Source organism: Solanum pennellii, chromosome 4 (assembly GCF_001406875.1).
Source record: "Solanum pennellii chromosome 4, SPENNV200".
Classification (NCBI taxonomy): domain Eukaryota; kingdom Viridiplantae; phylum Streptophyta; class Magnoliopsida; order Solanales; family Solanaceae; genus Solanum; species Solanum pennellii.
In genome coordinates, this window is record NC_028640.1 from 5,150,855 (window position 1) to 5,169,998 (window position 19,144).

General features: G+C 30.2%; 3 protein-coding genes across 7 annotated transcripts; 1 reads left to right on the forward strand and 2 right to left on the reverse strand.

Moving 5' to 3' along the window:
- The first annotated feature begins 700 nt into the window (after positions 1-700).
- Positions 701-4,869, forward strand: LOC107016200 (serine/threonine-protein kinase HT1-like). The gene is made up of 3 exons (XM_015216694.2): positions 701-1,853; positions 2,981-3,436; positions 4,441-4,869. Exons 1-3 carry the CDS (start codon positions 1,428-1,430, stop codon positions 4,690-4,692), a joined length of 1,134 nt encoding a protein of 377 aa, XP_015072180.1. The 5' UTR covers positions 701-1,427; the 3' UTR covers positions 4,693-4,869.
- A 6,674-nt stretch (positions 4,870-11,543) lies between these two features.
- Positions 11,544-12,582, reverse strand: LOC107017108. The gene has a single exon (XM_015217384.2). It carries the CDS (start codon positions 12,433-12,435, stop codon positions 11,914-11,916), a length of 522 nt encoding a protein of 173 aa, XP_015072870.1. The 5' UTR covers positions 12,436-12,582; the 3' UTR covers positions 11,544-11,913.
- An 860-nt stretch (positions 12,583-13,442) lies between these two features.
- LOC107017665 (mediator of RNA polymerase II transcription subunit 11) lies at positions 13,443-17,090 on the reverse strand. Of its 5 annotated transcripts, none has more exons than XR_001456520.2 (5): positions 16,936-17,078; positions 15,573-15,641; positions 14,527-14,643; positions 13,805-14,104; positions 13,443-13,701 (listed from the first exon to the last, which is right to left on the reverse strand). XR_001456520.2 is itself a non-coding variant. In XM_015217867.2 (5 exons), the coding sequence occupies exons 2-4, from the start codon at positions 15,624-15,626 to the stop codon at positions 13,907-13,909; spliced, it is 369 nt and encodes a 122-aa protein (XP_015073353.1). In that variant the 5' UTR covers positions 15,627-15,641; positions 16,936-17,078; the 3' UTR covers positions 13,443-13,701; positions 13,904-13,906. The 5 variants fall into 5 exon arrangements, 4 of the variants coding, with proteins under 4 accessions (XP_015073353.1, XP_015073352.1, XP_015073351.1 ...); XM_015217867.2 differs by having other exon boundaries at positions 13,904-14,104; XM_015217866.2 differs by having other exon boundaries at positions 13,444-14,104; positions 16,941-17,090.
- Between the last annotated feature and the right edge of the window lie 2,054 nt (positions 17,091-19,144).

The window sequence follows — 19,144 nt, forward strand, 5'->3', positions numbered from 1 at the left end:
AAGGCTTCTCTTATCTTCAAGAATATAGGAAGTGGTGAAATGACATTAATAAATTGCTAATACCATATACAAATAGTTCTTGAAATGTTTTCCATGCATTTGTCACCAAAATTATTATAATGTAGTGTATTATACTTAAAAAAAATAGAATGAGATGTAATGTAGACATGAAGGAAATTAAAGAAAGAGATGGAATGCTAAGACATAGGATGAATAATTCAAAATAAGTATTTTAAAAACTATAGTATATGTATATTCAGATCAAATCGTTTTAATTTTAACAAAAATAAAATTATACCGAATATCTAAAAAATACAATCTCTTTGTTTATGCATACATATTATCCTCTTTAGATTTCACTCGTCCAATTATATTAAATATATTATTGTCTGTTATTCTTCTCAGACTTAACTTGTGGATTAGAGCGGATATGTTAATTGTTGTTGTATTGAAAATTTAGAAAATTTTCTAAAAAAAGAAGTGATAATTTATAAAGCTTTTGACAATGTAGCCACTTGCCAACTTTTAAACATTGATGATTGATAGATGCAAAGGAAAACAAGAAAAAGTGTTAGATTTTACATACAAAACCCTTTTTAATTTCCTCTTTCAAATACATTCACGAGACACCCCTGAAAATACTCTCTGCTTTTTTTTTTATTGCATTTTCATGAGCCTTCTTCTTTTTTGAAGATTAACCATTTTGTTCATCTTTCATTTGATAAACTTTATTTCTTTTTAACTATTTTTTCCCCTTTGGAATCCATTTTCTTGAATTTCTTCATGCATTTCTTGAAATCAATGCAAACATCTAGAAGAAAAACACCCTTTGAGAAAGTTTCTATCTTTACACTTTCCAAGTGAAAAAGATTTGATTTTTTTAACTATTTTTTTTCTTCTTCTTTTTGTTGTTTCTTGTAACTTGTAGAAAGTTTTGATGGGGTTTTTTCTTCTTTGGAGATTAACTCATCTTTCCTTCTTTTTTGATAGAAAGTTTACTTCTTTTTAACTTATGCCTTTTGAAATCCATGTTTCTTGAATTTGTTCATGCATTTCTTGAAATTCAAAAACACAAAACACCCTTTGGAAGTATCTCTATTGTGGAAATTTCCAACATCTTTTTTTTTTTTGGCTAAAAGTGTGAAAAAAGATTTGATCTGTACCCAATATTTGGTTTATGTCAACACTTTCCAACATCTTGAAAAAAATTTGATCTTTAACCAACATTTGGTCTCCATTTTTATGGCTATTTCTTGTTAGCACTTTTCTACTTCCTTTTAGGCTGAAAAAAGTGAAAAAGATTTGATCTTTAACCCAAAAAATGGTTCCTATTTCAATGTCCACTTCTTGTTAACACTTACCAACATCTTTTAGGGTGAAAAAGATTTGATCTTTAACCAAGAATTGGATTCTATTTCAATTTTTCAATGGCTACTTCTTGTTTCAATCCATTTAAGCTGCGAAGATCGAGGAGCAAACCGTTATCAGTTCCTTCCTCCTCATCAAGAACACAGTGGAATTCAGCTAATATTGAAACAATGGAGAAGAAGAGATTTGATAGTTTGGAGTCATGGTCAATGATATTGGAATCTGATAATGTTGAAGCTTGGGAAACTTCAAAAGAGGATCAAAAAGAAGAATGGACAGCTGATTTATCTCAGCTTTTTATTGGTAATAAATTTGCTTCTGGTGCACATAGCAGAATTTATAGAGGTATTTATAAGCAGAGAGCAGTTGCTGTGAAAATGGTGAGGATTCCAACTCATAAGGAGGAGACTAGAGCTAAGCTTGAACAACAGTTCAAGTCTGAAGTTGCTTTGCTTTCTAGACTCTATCATCCCAATATAGTTCAGGTCAAATTTCCTCTACTTATACATCATTTTTGTTTCAATTTACGTGACGTAGTTTGAGTGAATATAGAGTTTAAGATAGAAAAGGTGTTGTAACATTTGTGTTGATGTAAGACTTTCGAAGCTCGCAATCTTAAATATGTCATAATATTTGTGTGGTTGTAAGTATTTTGAGACTCGTCATCTTAAACATGTCATATCATTCATGTAGATATATGATTTTTGAAACTTGTGATCTCAAACATGCCATCACATTTGTGTGGCCGTAATACTTTTGAAATTTACTATGTTAAACATGATTTGTGTAGGTGTAAGACTTTTGAAACTTGTGATCTTAAACATTTGCTTTTTATTTAAGGTAAAATGGAAGGTTAAAGTAAAACTGTTTGCAAATAAAGAAATGTGTTATCTTTTTTCGGAATGTACTAAAAAGGAAATGCTGAAACAATCTGGAACAAAGGGAGTGTAACATTTACTTGTAATTTTGTGGTTGAACCACACTCACAACCTATAAACACTCCAACCCATCCCCACTTTGTCTCGTGGACACCCGATGCTGAGGTGTCTAGAGTATCATTTTGTAAGTTAGACTGTAGACAAGTTGAAGTGTCTAGACATACATATTCAAAATTGAAGTGTTTAATTGTCAGCTAAGACCAAATTTGTGTGTGCTTTTCTATTATGATTTTTTTGTTATAGTTTAAAGTTTCTTTATAGCACTTGGTAAATTCACATTTAGCATTTTTTTTGGTTTCCAAGTATAAATGAACATGATTTTCCTTTTATATATATATATATATATATATATATATATATATATATATATTTCCTGTTCAGCTTCAGAGAAGTAGCTCAAGACCTGTTTGTAGAAAGTTCACAGAGAACATTATCACTAAGTAATTTTATCAATATGAAATTTAACAAAGTTGATGCAGCTTAAACAAATTGATACCTAGCCTACAAATCTATCTTGTACGGGCTCTTCAAAAATATTGCCAGTCAATGTGTGTTGTGTGTCGGATCATCCAAAAGCTATGCATTTTTAGAGGATTGGAGCAACATAGCTACTTATAAATGCTTGCCAGTGAGTCCAATTTTTCTTACTAAAACATCTCTTGTTTATCTTACAGTTCATCGCCGCGTGTAAGAAACCTCCCGTGTACTGTATCATCACAGAGTACATGTCACAAGGAACCCTAAGGATGTACCTCAACAAGAAAGAGCCATACTCACTCTCAACAGAAACAATTCTGAGGTTAGCCCTCGATATATCGCGAGGAATGGAGTATCTTCATTCACAAGGGGTGATCCATAGAGACTTGAAATCGAGTAATTTACTCTTAAATGATGAGATGCGCGTTAAGGTCGCGGATTTTGGCACGTCATGTCTTGAAACACAATGCAGAGAGGCTAAAGGTAATATGGGAACGTATCGATGGATGGCACCGGAGATGATCAAGGAGAAACCTTATACGCGGAAAGTTGATGTTTACAGTTTTGGGATTGTGCTGTGGGAACTCACAACAGCTTTGTTACCATTTCAAGGAATGACACCAGTTCAGGCTGCTTTTGCTGTTGCTGAAAAGGTTTGCCTAATTCAAAACTCAATTATTATTTTTCATAGTAGATTTTGTGTTTTTAGATTAATTGAAATTTGGCAATTGGCCCTGTTTCCTGAGCTAGGCCAAGCGGTCAAGGTGCAAATAGCCTTTGTTAAATGTTACTTCTTGCGGAGGTGGATTCAGAATTTGAACTTGATGAATTCGAGTTTGAAATTCTTTTGAATACGAGAGTAGTGTTGGATAGTTTATGTTCCTAGAAGCACAAAAAACCACAGTGAAAAGTTCCAACCAAATGTATGAGAAGTAGAATTGACTTCATCACTATATCGGAAATTCTTTTCCGTACCTAGAACCCGATGGTGGACGTAGATAATAAGTTAGAGGTTCAACCGAACCCAACAATTTTGACATGGAGCTTAGATATACATTACCTTTTGATACCATGATTCTAAAGTTATAATGGATTGAGTAGTAAGAATATGAAGATCGAACTCATCAAAACTTAAATCTTCAATCCGCCTTTGCCAAATGAAAGTCATGACCATAGTTAATCTTAACTTCTACTTTGACCTGATTCTTAGTTAGACCTGAAAAAGGCCTAATAGTGCCACATTACCCAGTTCTAAAAAGTTTTTGTATTTTAACGTGGCGTTGACATGTTTGAGATTAAGATGTATTGGTTGGTTGGTTGATTTATGAATGTTCGTTATTTAAATCTTGAATCTACCTCTGCTAGAACCATATTCCTTGTGATGGGCCACCTTTGAGCCAAATGAAAGTCATCCTCATTTCTCAAAAGTTTTTCGCATTTTAAGTTGGTCTCAACCGGTTTGAGACTAACTTCAAGTTGATTGATATGTTCGTAAGTTTGAATCTTGAATCTGCCTCTGTCAGAACCTTTCATACAAATGGAGGTCATGGCCTTAGTTTCTTTTACTTTTGGCATCACGTTAAACATTTCTCAAAAGTTCCTTTCTTGTTTATAAGCTGGTTCGTTGATTGATTGTATAACGTTTGTTATTTTGTAGAACGAACGACCACCTATGCCAGCAAGTTGTCAACTCGCGCTTGCACAACTTATAAAGCGTTGCTGGGCAGCTAACCCTTCGAAAAGGCCAGATTTCACATACATTGTATCTGCACTCGAAAAGTACGATGAATGTGTCAAGGAAGGACTTCCAATGACCCTTCATTCAGGGCTAGTTAGCCGGAACGCCATTATTGAACGTTTGAAAGGCTGTGTATCCATGAGTTCTTCATCTATACCTGTAAATGTTTGAATCTTTTACCAATCAATAATAATTCTTAGTCATTTAATATATCATTCTAATTGTTCAATAGGTACATTTGGTAAATTAACTAGCTACTTGTATAGTGTATATTCATCAATTGTGTTGTAGTTTATTTTATGTATAACATTGTGTCTAAGAAATTCTAACATTAATGTATCTCATTTAGATTTTCTGTATGTAATTACTTCACAAGTGACACCATTACTGTGTTTTCCCATAGTTTGACGGAAATGGCCTGGACAAAGGATCACGATTTAGTTCTAACTAGTAGGCTTTAACTTGCCCGCTTAAAGCCAGAATAGTTGATAATCCCTAATCAACTATATACTAGTTAATTCATTTCCGAGTCTTACCCATATTGCCGATCACTAGAGGTGGCAATTTAAGCCCATATTAATAAAGGAGTTCATTTTGACTATATTTGATGGCTTGAATCACTCATATAATTGGTTAAATATGAGTTTCAAACTATTTTAAGTCTCTACAAATATGATCAAAATGGGTTAAATATGAGTATCCATATTTGACCCATAGTAGATCACTTATTTTCACTTTCACTTTCGCTCAAAATTCTTAATTGTGCTAAAAAATAAAAAAAAATAATAAATTAATATTATTATTTCAGAAACAATTTATTTTTTTTTGCAAAAACACATTTTATTATCACACTATAGGAATATATCATCAAACACTACTTCTTGTAATCAAGATTAAATGATGTCATATTTCAAATAATTCGGCTTATTTATGGGAAAAAGTCATTTTCCTTACACTTGTATTAAATTTTGACTTTATAATACTTGCTGGAACTAATATATTAAAGGGAAATTGTATATAATAGGAAACTAATAACCTAAAATAAATGGAGTAGTTAGGGTTTGATTTAATTGTGCTCCATAGCAAACGTTGGCTAAAGTTTGTCAGGCGTCACTCTCCCAAAAATCTCGCTCGCCACTCTCCGTTCTCGCTCGCCTCTCTCGCTTTATACACAGAAGTGTATAAATTCTGTTTCTGTTTTGCATAAAGCGAGAGAAAATTGTATATACACATGCAAAAATATATATCTTCGTGTTATACACTTAATTATACAATTTACAAACATTTTACTTCAAATATTGCAGAGAAAAAGGCCAACGAATTATACAATTGCAGTGAAATACAATTTTCTCTAGCTTTATACAACAAAAGTGTATATATTGTTTTTCTGTTTTTGTATAGAGCGAGAGAAAAACATATATCTTCTTGCTATACACTTATAATTATGCAATATACATACATTTTAATTCGATTCAACTGTATGCAAAGCAAATTTTATAAAAATATTGCAGCGAAATAGGCAGCGAATTATACAATTGTGCATTATACAATCGCAGTGAAATAAGATAGCGAATTATACAATTGCAGCGAAATAGGCCAGCGAAATAGGCCAGCGAATTATACAATCTAGGCCAGCGAATTATACAATTGTATATGTATAGCGAATTATACAGTTTTATGTTTGCTATGGAGCGCAATTATGCAAACTTTGCTATAGCATACAAATATGAATTTTTTGTTTGCTATATGTGAAAGTTGCCCTATATTAAAATACAAAATATTATTATTAGGGGTAAAATTTACTCGCACCGGATAGAGAATATAAGTTAGTCCATCTCATTCGAGCTAATCCATATATGCTTTGACATTTTACAGGCTAGGCCGGGCTAACCCATTTTGGTGTAGGCCAGAAAATGATCGGCCTAACCCACAAGTATGTGGGCTACAGGCTTGCCGGGCCATCCCATTTTTAAAAAAAATATATTTTTTATAATTATTAAATTAAATTATAAATTAAATTTTAAAATATTATCGTGAATATCGACAAAACAATATTACATTATGTTAATGTTACTACTTGTTAATCAAATCCACAAATAAAATTATCTTTATAATATTTATTAAGTTTTTTTCCAAGTAAAAGTATAAATATCTAAATTGAAATATCAGGCTAACTGTTTTGAGTTTGAACTCTTTTTAATTTTAAATTTTAATATTATATTATATTTTTAATTAATTTTTATTGGCCCATGGGCCGGCCCTACCGATATTTCTCAAGTCCCACAAATCAGCAGGCTTATTCAGGCCGGGCTAAAAATCTCTTTTCTTAAATGGGCTCCAAAAATCTTAACCCAGCTCTATTAAATTCCGGGTTAGGACAGGCCGGCCCAACAGGCCTAACCCATATTGACGGCTCTAGCACCGGATGTATGCACCACTTCAGTATATGCACGCCATGTGTTTAAATTTACAGGTTATTTTACTTTATTGGGAAAAGGGTCTGATATACCCCTCAACTTTGTCATTTAGAGCTGATATACCCCTTGTTATGAAAGTGGCTCATATATACCCTTACTTCTAAACAAATAGCTCACATATACCCTTTTCCTCAAACGGAAATGAAAAAAATAATGATTTTAATCTAAATTTTTATTTTTTTTCTAAAAAATATAATCCCATATGAGTAAATTTAATCCTCGTCAAACATTTTTTTTGACTTTTTTATTTCAATGACTAATTTATAATTATTATTTTGATAATCAAATTTATTTATGTTTCACTAATATTCTTGTAAAACTTATTGTAGATGACCAAATTTTTTCTTCGAATACGAAATTAAATTACAATACACACAAAAAAATAATTTAAATTTTTTTTCTCTTTAAACTAAGGAATGAAAGACAAAAACAAAATAAGAATAAGAAACTCAAATAATTATAATAAAAGAAGTCAAAAAATAATTTACGTATGAAAAAAATTAAAATATACCTTGAACTTTGATAGAAGAATCATAAATACCCCTAAATAATTTTTTTTAAAAAAATTAGAAGTAATAAATATAAATTTAAAACTAATTTTTTAACTTCCGTTAAATGAAGGGTATATGTGAGCCATTTTGTAACGGCAGGGGTATATCTGAGCCGTTTGTATAACGGTAAGGGCATATATGAGCCACTTTTATAACGAGGGGTATATCAGCTCCAAATGACAAAGTTGAGGGGTATATCAGACCCTTTTCCCTCCTTTATTTTAATTAATTAACATGTGTTTTACTTTATTTTAATAATAAAAATTACATTAATTTGATATAAACACACGGTGCAAATAAATTTTTTTGTATTATTAATCTTTAGGACCCAAAATTTTCATCAAAACATTATCCAATATTCATATAATCTATGGAAAAATATTTTCATTTCTTTTCCATAATGAGAAAACACACTGATTTCAACTTTTATCTTGACTTGTTTCAAACGTAGAAATAAAGACCATTCAACTAATAGATTTAATTTTGACTAAGTCATAATTCACTAAGAAGTCAAAGAAAGAAAATTATACTCTCTCTCTGTTCTAATTTACGTGACACTTTTTTAAATTTTGAGATTTAAATATATTTATTTTTTAATGTAAATTTTTCATATATCTTTTAAATATTTGAATTGTCTATAGTACTTTTACGTAATTTACAAATATATAAATTTCGTTTCAAGAAAAATTAAAGAGTTTATGTTCAAATATTAAAATAAAACTTAAACGATTTAACTTTCGGAAAACGAAATGTGTCGCATGCAATTAAGTAAGCCTTTTATCATAGTTATGTGTAAAATTTGATTATTTGTAATCATATATAATACTTGACTAATGACCAATTCAAAGATAAAAATCCATGACTATCTTGTTCCACTTTAATTACGATATTTACTTTAGCGATAAAGATCATATTAATTTTTGACTTATTCATGTGTTTAATTAATTTTTGTATTTTAAATCCTTTTAATAAAAAAAATTTCAATAATAAATATATATTACTTAGAAATTTTGATATTTTCATGAGGAAAAAAGATTATAGTACGAAGCTGTAGAGAATAATGATAAGGAAACCTAAGATAAATTTATTGTAATACTGACATTATTGTAAAGAATTATAATATCGAAGATGTTCTTTTTTTAAAAAAAAAAAAATTATTTATCCAATATCTAATAATTTGATGATTGTGGGACAAAAATAAAGGTATTTTAAAATGGCACATGGCAAGGTATTATAATACAAATAAATATTTAAAGATTGGATTTTGATTATTTTTATTCAGCATCAAATAATTTGATGATTGAGGGAATAGAAGTTGAGATCAATGTAGTTACAAAAATAATAATTTTTAAAAAATGACACATGGCAAGGAATTATTAAATATCATAAAAAATTAAACATTGGGTTATAATTATTTTTATTCTATTAAAAATCCGTTTGATACATTACAAATCGTTTATTTAATTGGAACATCAAATATTTTGATGAAGCAGGAATAGGAGTTAAAATCAATGCCCATATGACAAGGAACTATATTAGCATTAAATTAAATATTGAGTTGGGATTATTTCTATACTATAAAAAAATTAATCTGATACATAAAATATTTCGCATTTTAATTATTTTTATCCTAACGTTTAATAGTTTGACAAGGGATGGACTAGGAGTTGAGATTAATGTATGTAGGTACCAAAATAATAATTTCTAAAAATGACATATGACAAGGAATTATTAAATATCATAAAATTTAAAAAACAATCTAACACATAAAATATATCGTATTCTTCTGATTATTTTTATTCGAACATCAAATAATTTGATGAAGAAAGGAATAGGAGTTGAGATCAATGTCCATATGATAAGGAACTATATATATATTACCATTAAACTAAATATTGAGTTATGAATATTTTCATACTATAAAAAAATAAATTAATTTAATACATAAAGTATTTCGCGTTTTGATTATTCTTATCCCTAACATCTAATAGTTTGATGAGGGATGGAATAGGAGTTGAGATCAACTTCCTTAATTCATAAATAATGGGATATATAATAAAGGATTATAATATCATTAAATTAGAGATTTGGTTATGATAGCAACATCTAATAATTTGATTATGAAGGTTAAAGGAGTTGAGACCAACATACTTCACCAAACAAAGAAAAGAGAAACTTTAATTAAGTAACAATAATTGATCATTATATTAATGAAAAACTTTTAATTATTAATTAAGATACTGTTGATGCAGGAGCAAGTTTGTTGGTAGGGAGAGAGAGAGGGGATCATGACCTGTCTCAATTATAGCCAAAGTTTAATATACATAATTTAATTTGTTTATTACTAAATATATATAAATATAAATGACGTAGAAAAATAAAATAGAAAATGAATGGAAGAAATTGACATTTACTATTATATCTTTTGATGAGAAACTTTTAAATGATAATTTTTCTTACAAAGTCATCAGTATTATGATGAAATGATTGAAATTTCTTCATACAGATCACCTAACGGTAATTCGAATTAGTGTCAAATGTAGAGCACAATTTTTAGTCTTTCCCAAGCCAATAAAAGGTCAAAAAATAAAAAATTGTGGCTGACCTATTCTAAGAGCCTGTTTGGTTCAGCTTAAAAGCTGGTCAAACTGACTTAAAAGCTGGTTTTTGACTTATTTAGCTGTTTGGCAATACTCAAAATAACTTATTTTAAATTAAAAAAAACTTATTTTAAGCCAAAAGTTAAAAGCTGGGGCCTGGGGTAGGGGTGCTTTTTTTTTTTTAGCTTATAAGTTGTTTTAAGTTGACCACATTTTTATCTTTTTGCCCTTACTATTTTTATACAATCTCCAAATTACCCACATAACCCTAACATCTTTCTTTCATTTTTCCCTTTTCACGTTCGGCATAGCAACTTCAACACTTTTATCCAAACGCATAACTGTTTATTTTAAAAATAAATTTCAGCACTTTCAAAAGTACTTTTTTAAAGCTGCTTTTACTAAGCCCATCCAAACGGGCCCTAATTCTTCAAAGATGACAAAGAATCTCCATCCTCTTTCATTGGCCATAAATAAACAAAATTCTCCAACTTTGATATCTATTTGAAAAATGATGGAGAAACGTATCTATTAATTATGAAGTATTTATTGAATAGTATGGCTCTTTTAAATATATATTTAGATTAATAGGGGTAGAGGTTATGCTCATAAATTTATTATTTATAAAGTTTTGAACGATATATTGCTCGCTATATTTATATTTAAGTGAAGAAAAGTAAAAGAATATGATTGTTATACATTCCTTTTTATTTTAAGTTAAAATGGGTAAAAGGATGTGTTCATACTCCATTATTTATGGAATTTTGAACGTACATCACTCTCTAAATGTATATTTAAATGAAAAAAATGTAGAGGATTAAAATTCATTAATTATGGACTGAGTCCAAAAAAATCTCTATTATCAATAAAAAAAATATACTCATTTTGTTCATTTTTAATTTTTAAATTGCATTTTTCAAAAGTTAATTTAACTAATTTTTAAAGTTAAATTAATTAAATTTTTTAAATAAAAAAATTAAATATTCAAAAATTATACGAAAAGTGTTATAAATATAATTTTTTACAAATAAATATAATTAAAAACATATATCATAAAATATTAATTAAAGCTTTAAAAAAAACTATGATAATTAAAAGAGGACAAAAGAAATAAAAACAAAATTCACTAAAATTCCATTTTCCAAGAATGTAAAATACTAGTATAACCAAAGATTTAATACTTTTTTAACTAGCAGTAAAAAAATCCAACAGAATGTCTCCTTTACAAAACATTTCCACAATCAAGAAGCAAACTCACTTTTTTTTTTTCATTTTTGGTTTATTTGTCATCTCAATTACTCCATATATTACTCTTGAGCAAAAGTAGAAAATTAAAAGAAGTCCCAACATTAATGAGAAAAAATTATGAAAGACAATAAAATTGAAAGCTCATGAACATTCCAAAAGGACCATAGTTTATATTGTTATAAAAGTATTTACATAGGAATAAAGAATAAGTAAGAAACAACAAAAACTTCTATAGAAGTGAAAAATGAACAAAACCATCTATAATGGGTTCCGACGGAATGGTTACTGCTCCTTCATCCTTAATTTATGAGAACCTCAATATAAAAAAAGGTTGTAATGTAATAGTAATTATTCCTTCATCCTTATCTAAAAGTTTTGAGTACGAGTTCGAATGAGAAATATCCTTCATTGAAAATCCTTTGAGACTTTCATTACGCAAATTCATATTTCATCGAATTCCAATATAAATATCAAACACTAGATGAGATGAAACAATAGATTTTCCCAATAAACATTTCAGACATGCCAAACACTCCAAATACTTTCACCAAGAAAACTAACAAATCTTCTAACAGAACCTAATTCTTCTTCTCTAACATCATCATAATTTGTTGAATTTTCCTCTAAACAAATTTCATTATTTTTCTCAACCCCACAAGAACTTCTATTCCTATTCCTCCTTTGTTTCTTGTTTTTCCCCTTTTTTTTCTCCAACACCATATTTTCAAAAGCATCTATAATCTCATGAATAAGTTGATGATTTGGAGATGAATCCCATTTCACCCAATAACTCATATAACAATTAAAACAATAACAACTTTTGTTGTTGTTGTTGCTGCTGTGAGTAGTACAATATCCAAGATTATTGGAGAAATTGTTAGAAGAACAAGAAATTAAATATGACAAGATTTGTTTGTCTTCTTGAGATAAAGATGTTGTTAGTGTTAAGATTGTTGTTGGTAATAAAGAAAGTTGTTGGTCTGGTTGAGTAATTGGATGAACTGTGGATTTACTATAAGGATTGTTCTTCATAGTCATATTTTCAAAGAAATGAAAATACTAAGAAAAATTGAAAGAATTTGAGGTTTTTTTGTGGTTGAAGAGGAAGAGGTGATGAGGTCTAGTTTTATATGAGAAGAGAAAAGAGAGAGGTGGTGTATGGAAGTTGATGATGACAACATTTTGGTTTTTTTTTAATAGTAAATGAATGATGATAGGGTTTGAGGAGTGTTTACCTATGGACAAGAATTGACTTGTCATCCTCCCTCCGTAACAATTTATTTGTCTGATTTAAACTTGACATAAAATTTAAAAAATAAAATTTACACTAGTCTTAAACATGCCAATTGCTTTGTGAAAAGTTTGAAATAAAATTGTGGCCAAGAATGAAAAAGATATTTTTTTTAAATAATGAAAAAAGAAAAGTAAAACAAACAAATTCAAGTTAAGTTCAGTCCGAAATACTATGTTGAAGTAAGCATTCACTTTTTCATTTAAATTCAACTGATGTTATCATCATACCAAATAAAAACAAGTTAAATATATTAATAATAACAAAAATAATATGAAAGTTCTCTAATAATATTATATCCTACCCTGGACTAGTACATATCATCTATATATGAATCTTATTTATGCATCGTATCACATCTTTGGCCAAGTCTATAGTAATCCTAAAAAGATTATAAATTTTTATTTAATGTTTGTGGTGCAATGGTCTGACTGAGTTTGGGGATCAGTCTTACAGATGAGTTATGGGCAGAAAGAGACTAGGGTTTGTTGGATCTTCTGAGTGTAACGTATCGAAGCGGAATACAAAGCAAGCTAGCTGTCTAGCAAGCTGATAGGTGAAGGGCTCAAGGATGAAACATGCAAAGTAGATCGTGGATCTACCATGTTCGACCTGTTGGTTCTAAGCAATGTCTTGTGTGAAAGTGAACACTTGAATCACACATCATCCATGTGTCAGGTTGCATATACAATGATGAATAATAATGGAAACTATGTTTGTTGAGCTATGACATAAATAACAAAGTATAGAGCAATTTTGCAAGATTGAGCAAAGTTCATTGCATAAACAAGTGAAAAGCAAATGTATCATTCCTACAATTCAACAGCAGATACTGAACTATAGTATTGAATGAAATAAGATACAAATCCAACAGTACAGGGACATCTCAAGAATTGTTTCAAAGAGAATTCCTGATTCAAGATTCGAGCTACTTCAACTCATCGCTTACTGAACAACCAAGAAAAGCCTAAGTTTTCACAGACATGTAATATCATGTTCGGAGAAATTTTCAACTGCAACAAGATTATATATCATTAGTAGAGATCCATCGGCAAAGTTATTCACACAAAAGTGGTCGTCCTGAGGTATTGATTCAAACGCTTTAAATAAATAAACCTTTAGCTGGCTCCAACTTGCTTGGAGTTGAGGTGTAGTAGTTGTTGTCGTAGATATTTATGTTTCCACATGAACAAGAAGCAACACTGAGTATATTACCTACTAATCAAGGGCCATATGGTCTGATGCTGCAGCATGATACCCCTCAATTGTTTGTTTCATATTGTCGAACTGAGAAATGACATACTCGAGTTTCTTGCAACAGATCTCATTTGATATTCTTGGTACATAGTCACACTTCTCAAAAGGACGATATTCACATGCACTTTTGATTTCTTCTCGCAGTGTGACTTGGATGTCCTGTTGTAATTAGTAAAATATCATCCATTTAGTTCTCAAACTGATCTAGTTCCAATCAGATCTCAAGTTACAGACAGTATTTCCAGACAAAAGATAATATTAAACTGGCCACGACAACAGCAGACTAGCTAGCTCGCAACGTAAAAGTTCACAAATCAAATCAAACCAAAATTGTCCATTTTTACCTTGATACATGGAACAAAAGTTCAAATTTAATTACAACCAGCAAATAAATACACATAATAGAAGGACCAAAAACAGTATGTAAGCATGAGAATAGTCATCGAATCATACATTCAAAGCTAAGGGGTGACAAGAAGAAAGTTTAACGGCTTTGTATTACACATTACATGGTTTTCTATACTGTTTCTTACAAAGGTTTCAAGAATATCTAGGTGCAAAGAAGTAAAGTATGTCCTTACCTTGATTAGTTGCATGAACTCACTGCAATGGTTGTTAATAAGCTCCTTCCTGGGGCCGCTCGGATTTGCCATTTCATCCATTACACCTCCTGCTAGCTCCAGAACTCTGACTATCCTCTGCAAGCATCAGAGGAAGATAAACAGAAGGTATATGAGTAATGTTTCAGTTACAATTTTTTCTATCAAGAAAAGTGATTACTGATTCCCAATTGAAAGTTATGATCGTGATTTACTCATCAAATTACGATTAGTTGCCTTTGCACTTGACGTGCTATATCATCTCCACGTTTTTAATCTGAAGAAACCAATGACTAGGAAACAACAGAGATGCTGTTTCCGTTAGACCAGAGAAAACTCGTGTCAGTAGATATTCAGGGCATATGACAGCACGATCTTGAATACGATTTGATTTCCAACTGTTGAAGATCAGCCTGGAGTTTGTGGAAGATACTCAATGAGCCAGACAGGAAGAAAGCAACCAACAGAAGCAGAAGTTTGAACAGCCCTTTCAGATCCTATTCTCGGTCCACAGCGTCTTTGATTTATTCATCATTGTCGTCATCTCAACACTATTCCCATCTTCATTCTCTGACTTCGAATTATATTATTTTGGCTGATCGAGGATGGGTTGAGTTGGGTTGGGTCAGCCCATTTTGACAGTTAGGTGGGTGACATGAAATTCTTAGTCATGGTTGTCCCAGAAATTGAAGGATCCGGAACTCCAGAAGGCTTAGGAGAGCTCAATGGTGGAGTCTCCCTTACCGAGGCATAACACCATCCACATATATTCAAGCTTGTCTATGTGTTTCACCCAATCAACGAAATATGGATTTCACCTAAATTCAAAAAGTACTCTCCTCGCTCTCTTTCTTTCTTGAAACATTTTGGTATACAGGATAGGAGAACAAGTAACAAGGACTCGGGCAAGGAAGGAATAATATTGTAGTATCAATTCTGAAATCAGAAATTTAAGTATTTTGATGACAAAGAATAGCAGCTACTGAAATCAACCCATCTTAAGTCAATAATCCTGTAGAAACATTTACCTTCTCAACATTTTGCAGCCGCTGCAATGAAGTATTCTGGCTTTGCGAATCCATGTATTCTGAGAAAAGCTGTCAGGACAGGAGAAAAAGATTACTGAATTGCAATGCCGTAGAGCGATCTAGATGTGGAGAAATAAACAGAATCTATAAAACCTGATTCAGTGCAGTTTTCAGAGATTTTGGTTCTGAGATCTTTGCAGTCAAATAATTAAGGAACAATCAGAAACCTAAATCCTCTGTAAGCAATCCGAAAACAGAAGAAAAACCTACATCTAATAAGTATTATGTCCATTAAACTTACCACCCTACACTCTTTCAATGTACGGGTTTGGCCGAAATCAACAACTTTCGTCCGAACTCTATATTTGTCTTAAGAAATCTATTTAATATGTATAAATTATTAATTTATAAGAGATTATTTTATCCTGCGTGTAGTTGGCAAGATGCAGGATAACAATCTCATGGGATATGTTCTAAAATGTTGAGATTGGCTATTCCATATAGAAGTTGGATAGCTGATCCCATGAGAGAAATCCTTGTCTAGTCCATCCCCCATACCGAACGATCAAGGACTAGACACCTGAACCCGTAAACTTCAAATCCTAGCTCCGCCTTTACCCCCAAGACCTGCTGATTATCAAACGAGCAATCCTAACATTTCACTGTCTTCCTCTAGCATTTCTGCAAAGGGGCTATTTCCTTCGACACTCAAACCCATTGCCGGACTTGATTAATCACCCTTTACTGTTCAAATGGAATCATTTCGTTTTTTGCAATTTTCTAATGGTTCAATAGTCTTATAAATTTGAATTCAATTTTTCTCATTCTATCTCGGAGTAGCCATTCACTCAACTCCGAATGAGCTTTTTCGAATCGTTCAATAGCCCTGAACCTGAGATCTGCAGGTTATCAAACAAGCAACCAGCGAGACCTCACAAATTATGTTGCTTCTCTGTTCCAAATTTGTCCTACACTCTGAAAACCTCACTAATTTCATATTCCACTTACTTCATTAACTATTTGTCATCTTCTCTCTTCTCCATTTTTTGGAGGAATTCATCACTCATAAATCTGACTGCAGCGGCTCAACCCTAAAGCCCGCCACTAAAGCAAGCAGTGGATTTAGGACCCAAAAAAATAAGGTCCTCAAATTACAAATCCCTGAAGCTCCGAAAGAACCAAAAAGCCCCAAATTCAGCTCAAATGCACAACGATATATCATATCATGCATGAGTGAAACGAAGCTCAGATACAAATACAAATACATATAAGACGCACAGGCACGAAATATTTTTCTTATTATTAAAAAAGGAGCCAGCGAGATGTCTGATATAGGCATCTACAAGTGAGAAGTCAATCATACCTTACCTTCAACGGCGGCGAGTATGAGTGGCAGAAGAACGGCAGTCGCCGATCGGTCGGAGAAGTCTCAGCTCCGAGTTGTTGCCTGTAATTTTTATTTTATTTTTTATCATAAAAGCATGTAATTGAATAAACATATTGCTTAAATTAACGCATATTTAAAAAAAAAAAACATTTTTTCAATTCTTTATTTTGTTTAGTATGTTATGAAGGTTTTAAAAAATATTTGCTGATTAAATGAATATATAATAATCTAAAAACTATTTATTTTCGAAAACATTTTCTTAAAATAACTTTTTACAAAAAACTTTTTAGCAAATTCATTTGAAAAGTGTTTTTTATAAGTAATTTGTGTTTGACTAATTTTTTTTAAAAGTGTTTTTGAAAGTCAAATTATGAAAAAGAACAAATATCAATATGCTTTTAATATTAAAATTATTTTATAGAGAAAAACTGTTTCAAATATTTAATACATAAATTTTAATTATATTTTTAATTTAATTATTTAAAATATACATATTCAAATTTTCAATCAATATTGTAAAAAGATAAATATTGTTGAAATCTTTTTTCAAAGAAGAATATTTTAGTTATTTATTATCTATTTTTTGAATTCAATCTTATCTATTATTTTTTTTCTTTCTTGTTATAATACTTTAAAGTTTTAAAAACACAATCTAAAATAAAATAATATGCCAATTAAGAAAAAGAAATTGTTATTTGTTATTTTTGGGAGGGTCTAAATCTTTCATTTTCAGTTTTTTTCTTTTTTAATCCAATAAAAATATCGACATTACTATTATTTCTAATTCTGTAAAATAATACATAAATTAATATGTATAACATAATACATAAATAATATTGAAGTCAGTGAAATTTTATTGATAAATTCATACTAAATTTGAATTAAAACTTAAATTCATGATACGTTGATTGAGTCCAAATTATATTTGGGCCAGACCATTAAGTTTACGAGACGAGCCCAACTCATGTTCTTCAAGCCCAAGGACCAAAATTGCTTGGACAAAAATACCCCTAAAATTCTAACTCAAGCCTATATAAAGAGGTCTTCATAAGATCGAAAAAAAGAGAAGAAAAGAAGACACATGAAAATTCTTGCTCTTCAGTGGTGATCGTCTTCCACATACAAAGTTATATTCGCTCCAAGTGTTGAGCGCAAGTACAAACAAATCTTTGCTCCAAAAGTTGAGCAGCAAGTATTTCATCAAATCAAAAATATCATTGAAGAGAAGAATCAGGGGATTACATATCTCTTCTTAAAGATTTTTTATAAGGATCGTAACCTTCACATAAATACAAATGTTGTTTGCTTGCTATTTTCCTTTCATGTTTATTGGATTTTAGGATTGAAACTTTAGACACATACAAATATAAAACATAAATAAAATAAAATTCTATTATAAAAATAAAAAATAAAATTCTTTAATAAAGATCAACCAAAATTATGAAATATGTTGATTAATTAATAAGGAATATACTGATAAATATATATATGTAAGGGATATTTTAGTCTTAAATAATAAGAAATATATTGATAAATATATATATGTATGTCAGGGATATTTTTGTCTTAAAAAAATAATTTTCTATTTTTGCTTCTGCTTTTTTTAAAGAGTTGATTTAACTTCTTTTCAACAATAGAAAAACGCTTTATGCTTCTATTTAAAAGCAATTTTAAGAATTTGTTGAACACTTAATTCCTCAAAATAAGTGTTTTTTTTTAAATCAAAAATGCATTTCTGGCCTTTCAACGGCAATGCCAAACAGACTTTAATTAATTTCTATGGATTGATGACTAGCCAATTTATTATTTTAATCTGTTCAAACTTTCCCAAAGTTAATATAATTTGTTCATTTTAATACTTTTTAGTAATACATTCCTTTTAAAAGACAGACCTCCTACTTAAAACTCGAATCCGGATCATTGATAAGAATAGCTTTAAATATTTCATATTTAGAATTTACACAGCAAAGAGGTTAAAAATAAGAATCCCACTATGCATTTGGTGGTAAATATTAAATATTTATGTTATCAAATTACTTAGAAATTTAGTGAATATTAGATATTAAAATAACATATTCAGTTAAAATTCAACTGAGTAAGGTTCTACGGTATGCACTAACAAGTCTAAACCTATGCATTACAAGACAAGACTTCACCCCTACTAACCTTCTACACTAACACGTGA

Coding starts and splice junctions, on each gene's coding strand:
- LOC107016200 (XM_015216694.2), top strand. CDS start 1,428: ATGGCTACTTCTTGTTTCAATCCATTTAAGCTGCGAAGATCGAGGAGC. Junction 1,854..2,980: donor ATCATCCCAATATAGTTCAG/GTCAAATTTCCT, acceptor TTTATCTTACAG/TTCATCGCCGCGTGTAAGAA. Junction 3,437..4,440: donor CTTTTGCTGTTGCTGAAAAG/GTTTGCCTAATT, acceptor GTTATTTTGTAG/AACGAACGACCACCTATGCC.
- LOC107017108 (XM_015217384.2), bottom strand. CDS start 12,435: ATGACTATGAAGAACAATCCTTATAGTAAATCCACAGTTCATCCAATT.
- LOC107017665 (XM_015217867.2), bottom strand. CDS start 15,626: ATGGATTCGCAAAGCCAGAATACTTCATTGCAGCGGCTGCAAAATGTT. Junction 14,644..15,572: donor GGCTGCAAAATGTTGAGAAG/GTAAATGTTTCT, acceptor TGATGCTTGCAG/AGGATAGTCAGAGTTCTGGA. Junction 14,105..14,526: donor AGTTCATGCAACTAATCAAG/GTAAGGACATAC, acceptor TAATTACAACAG/GACATCCAAGTCACACTGCG.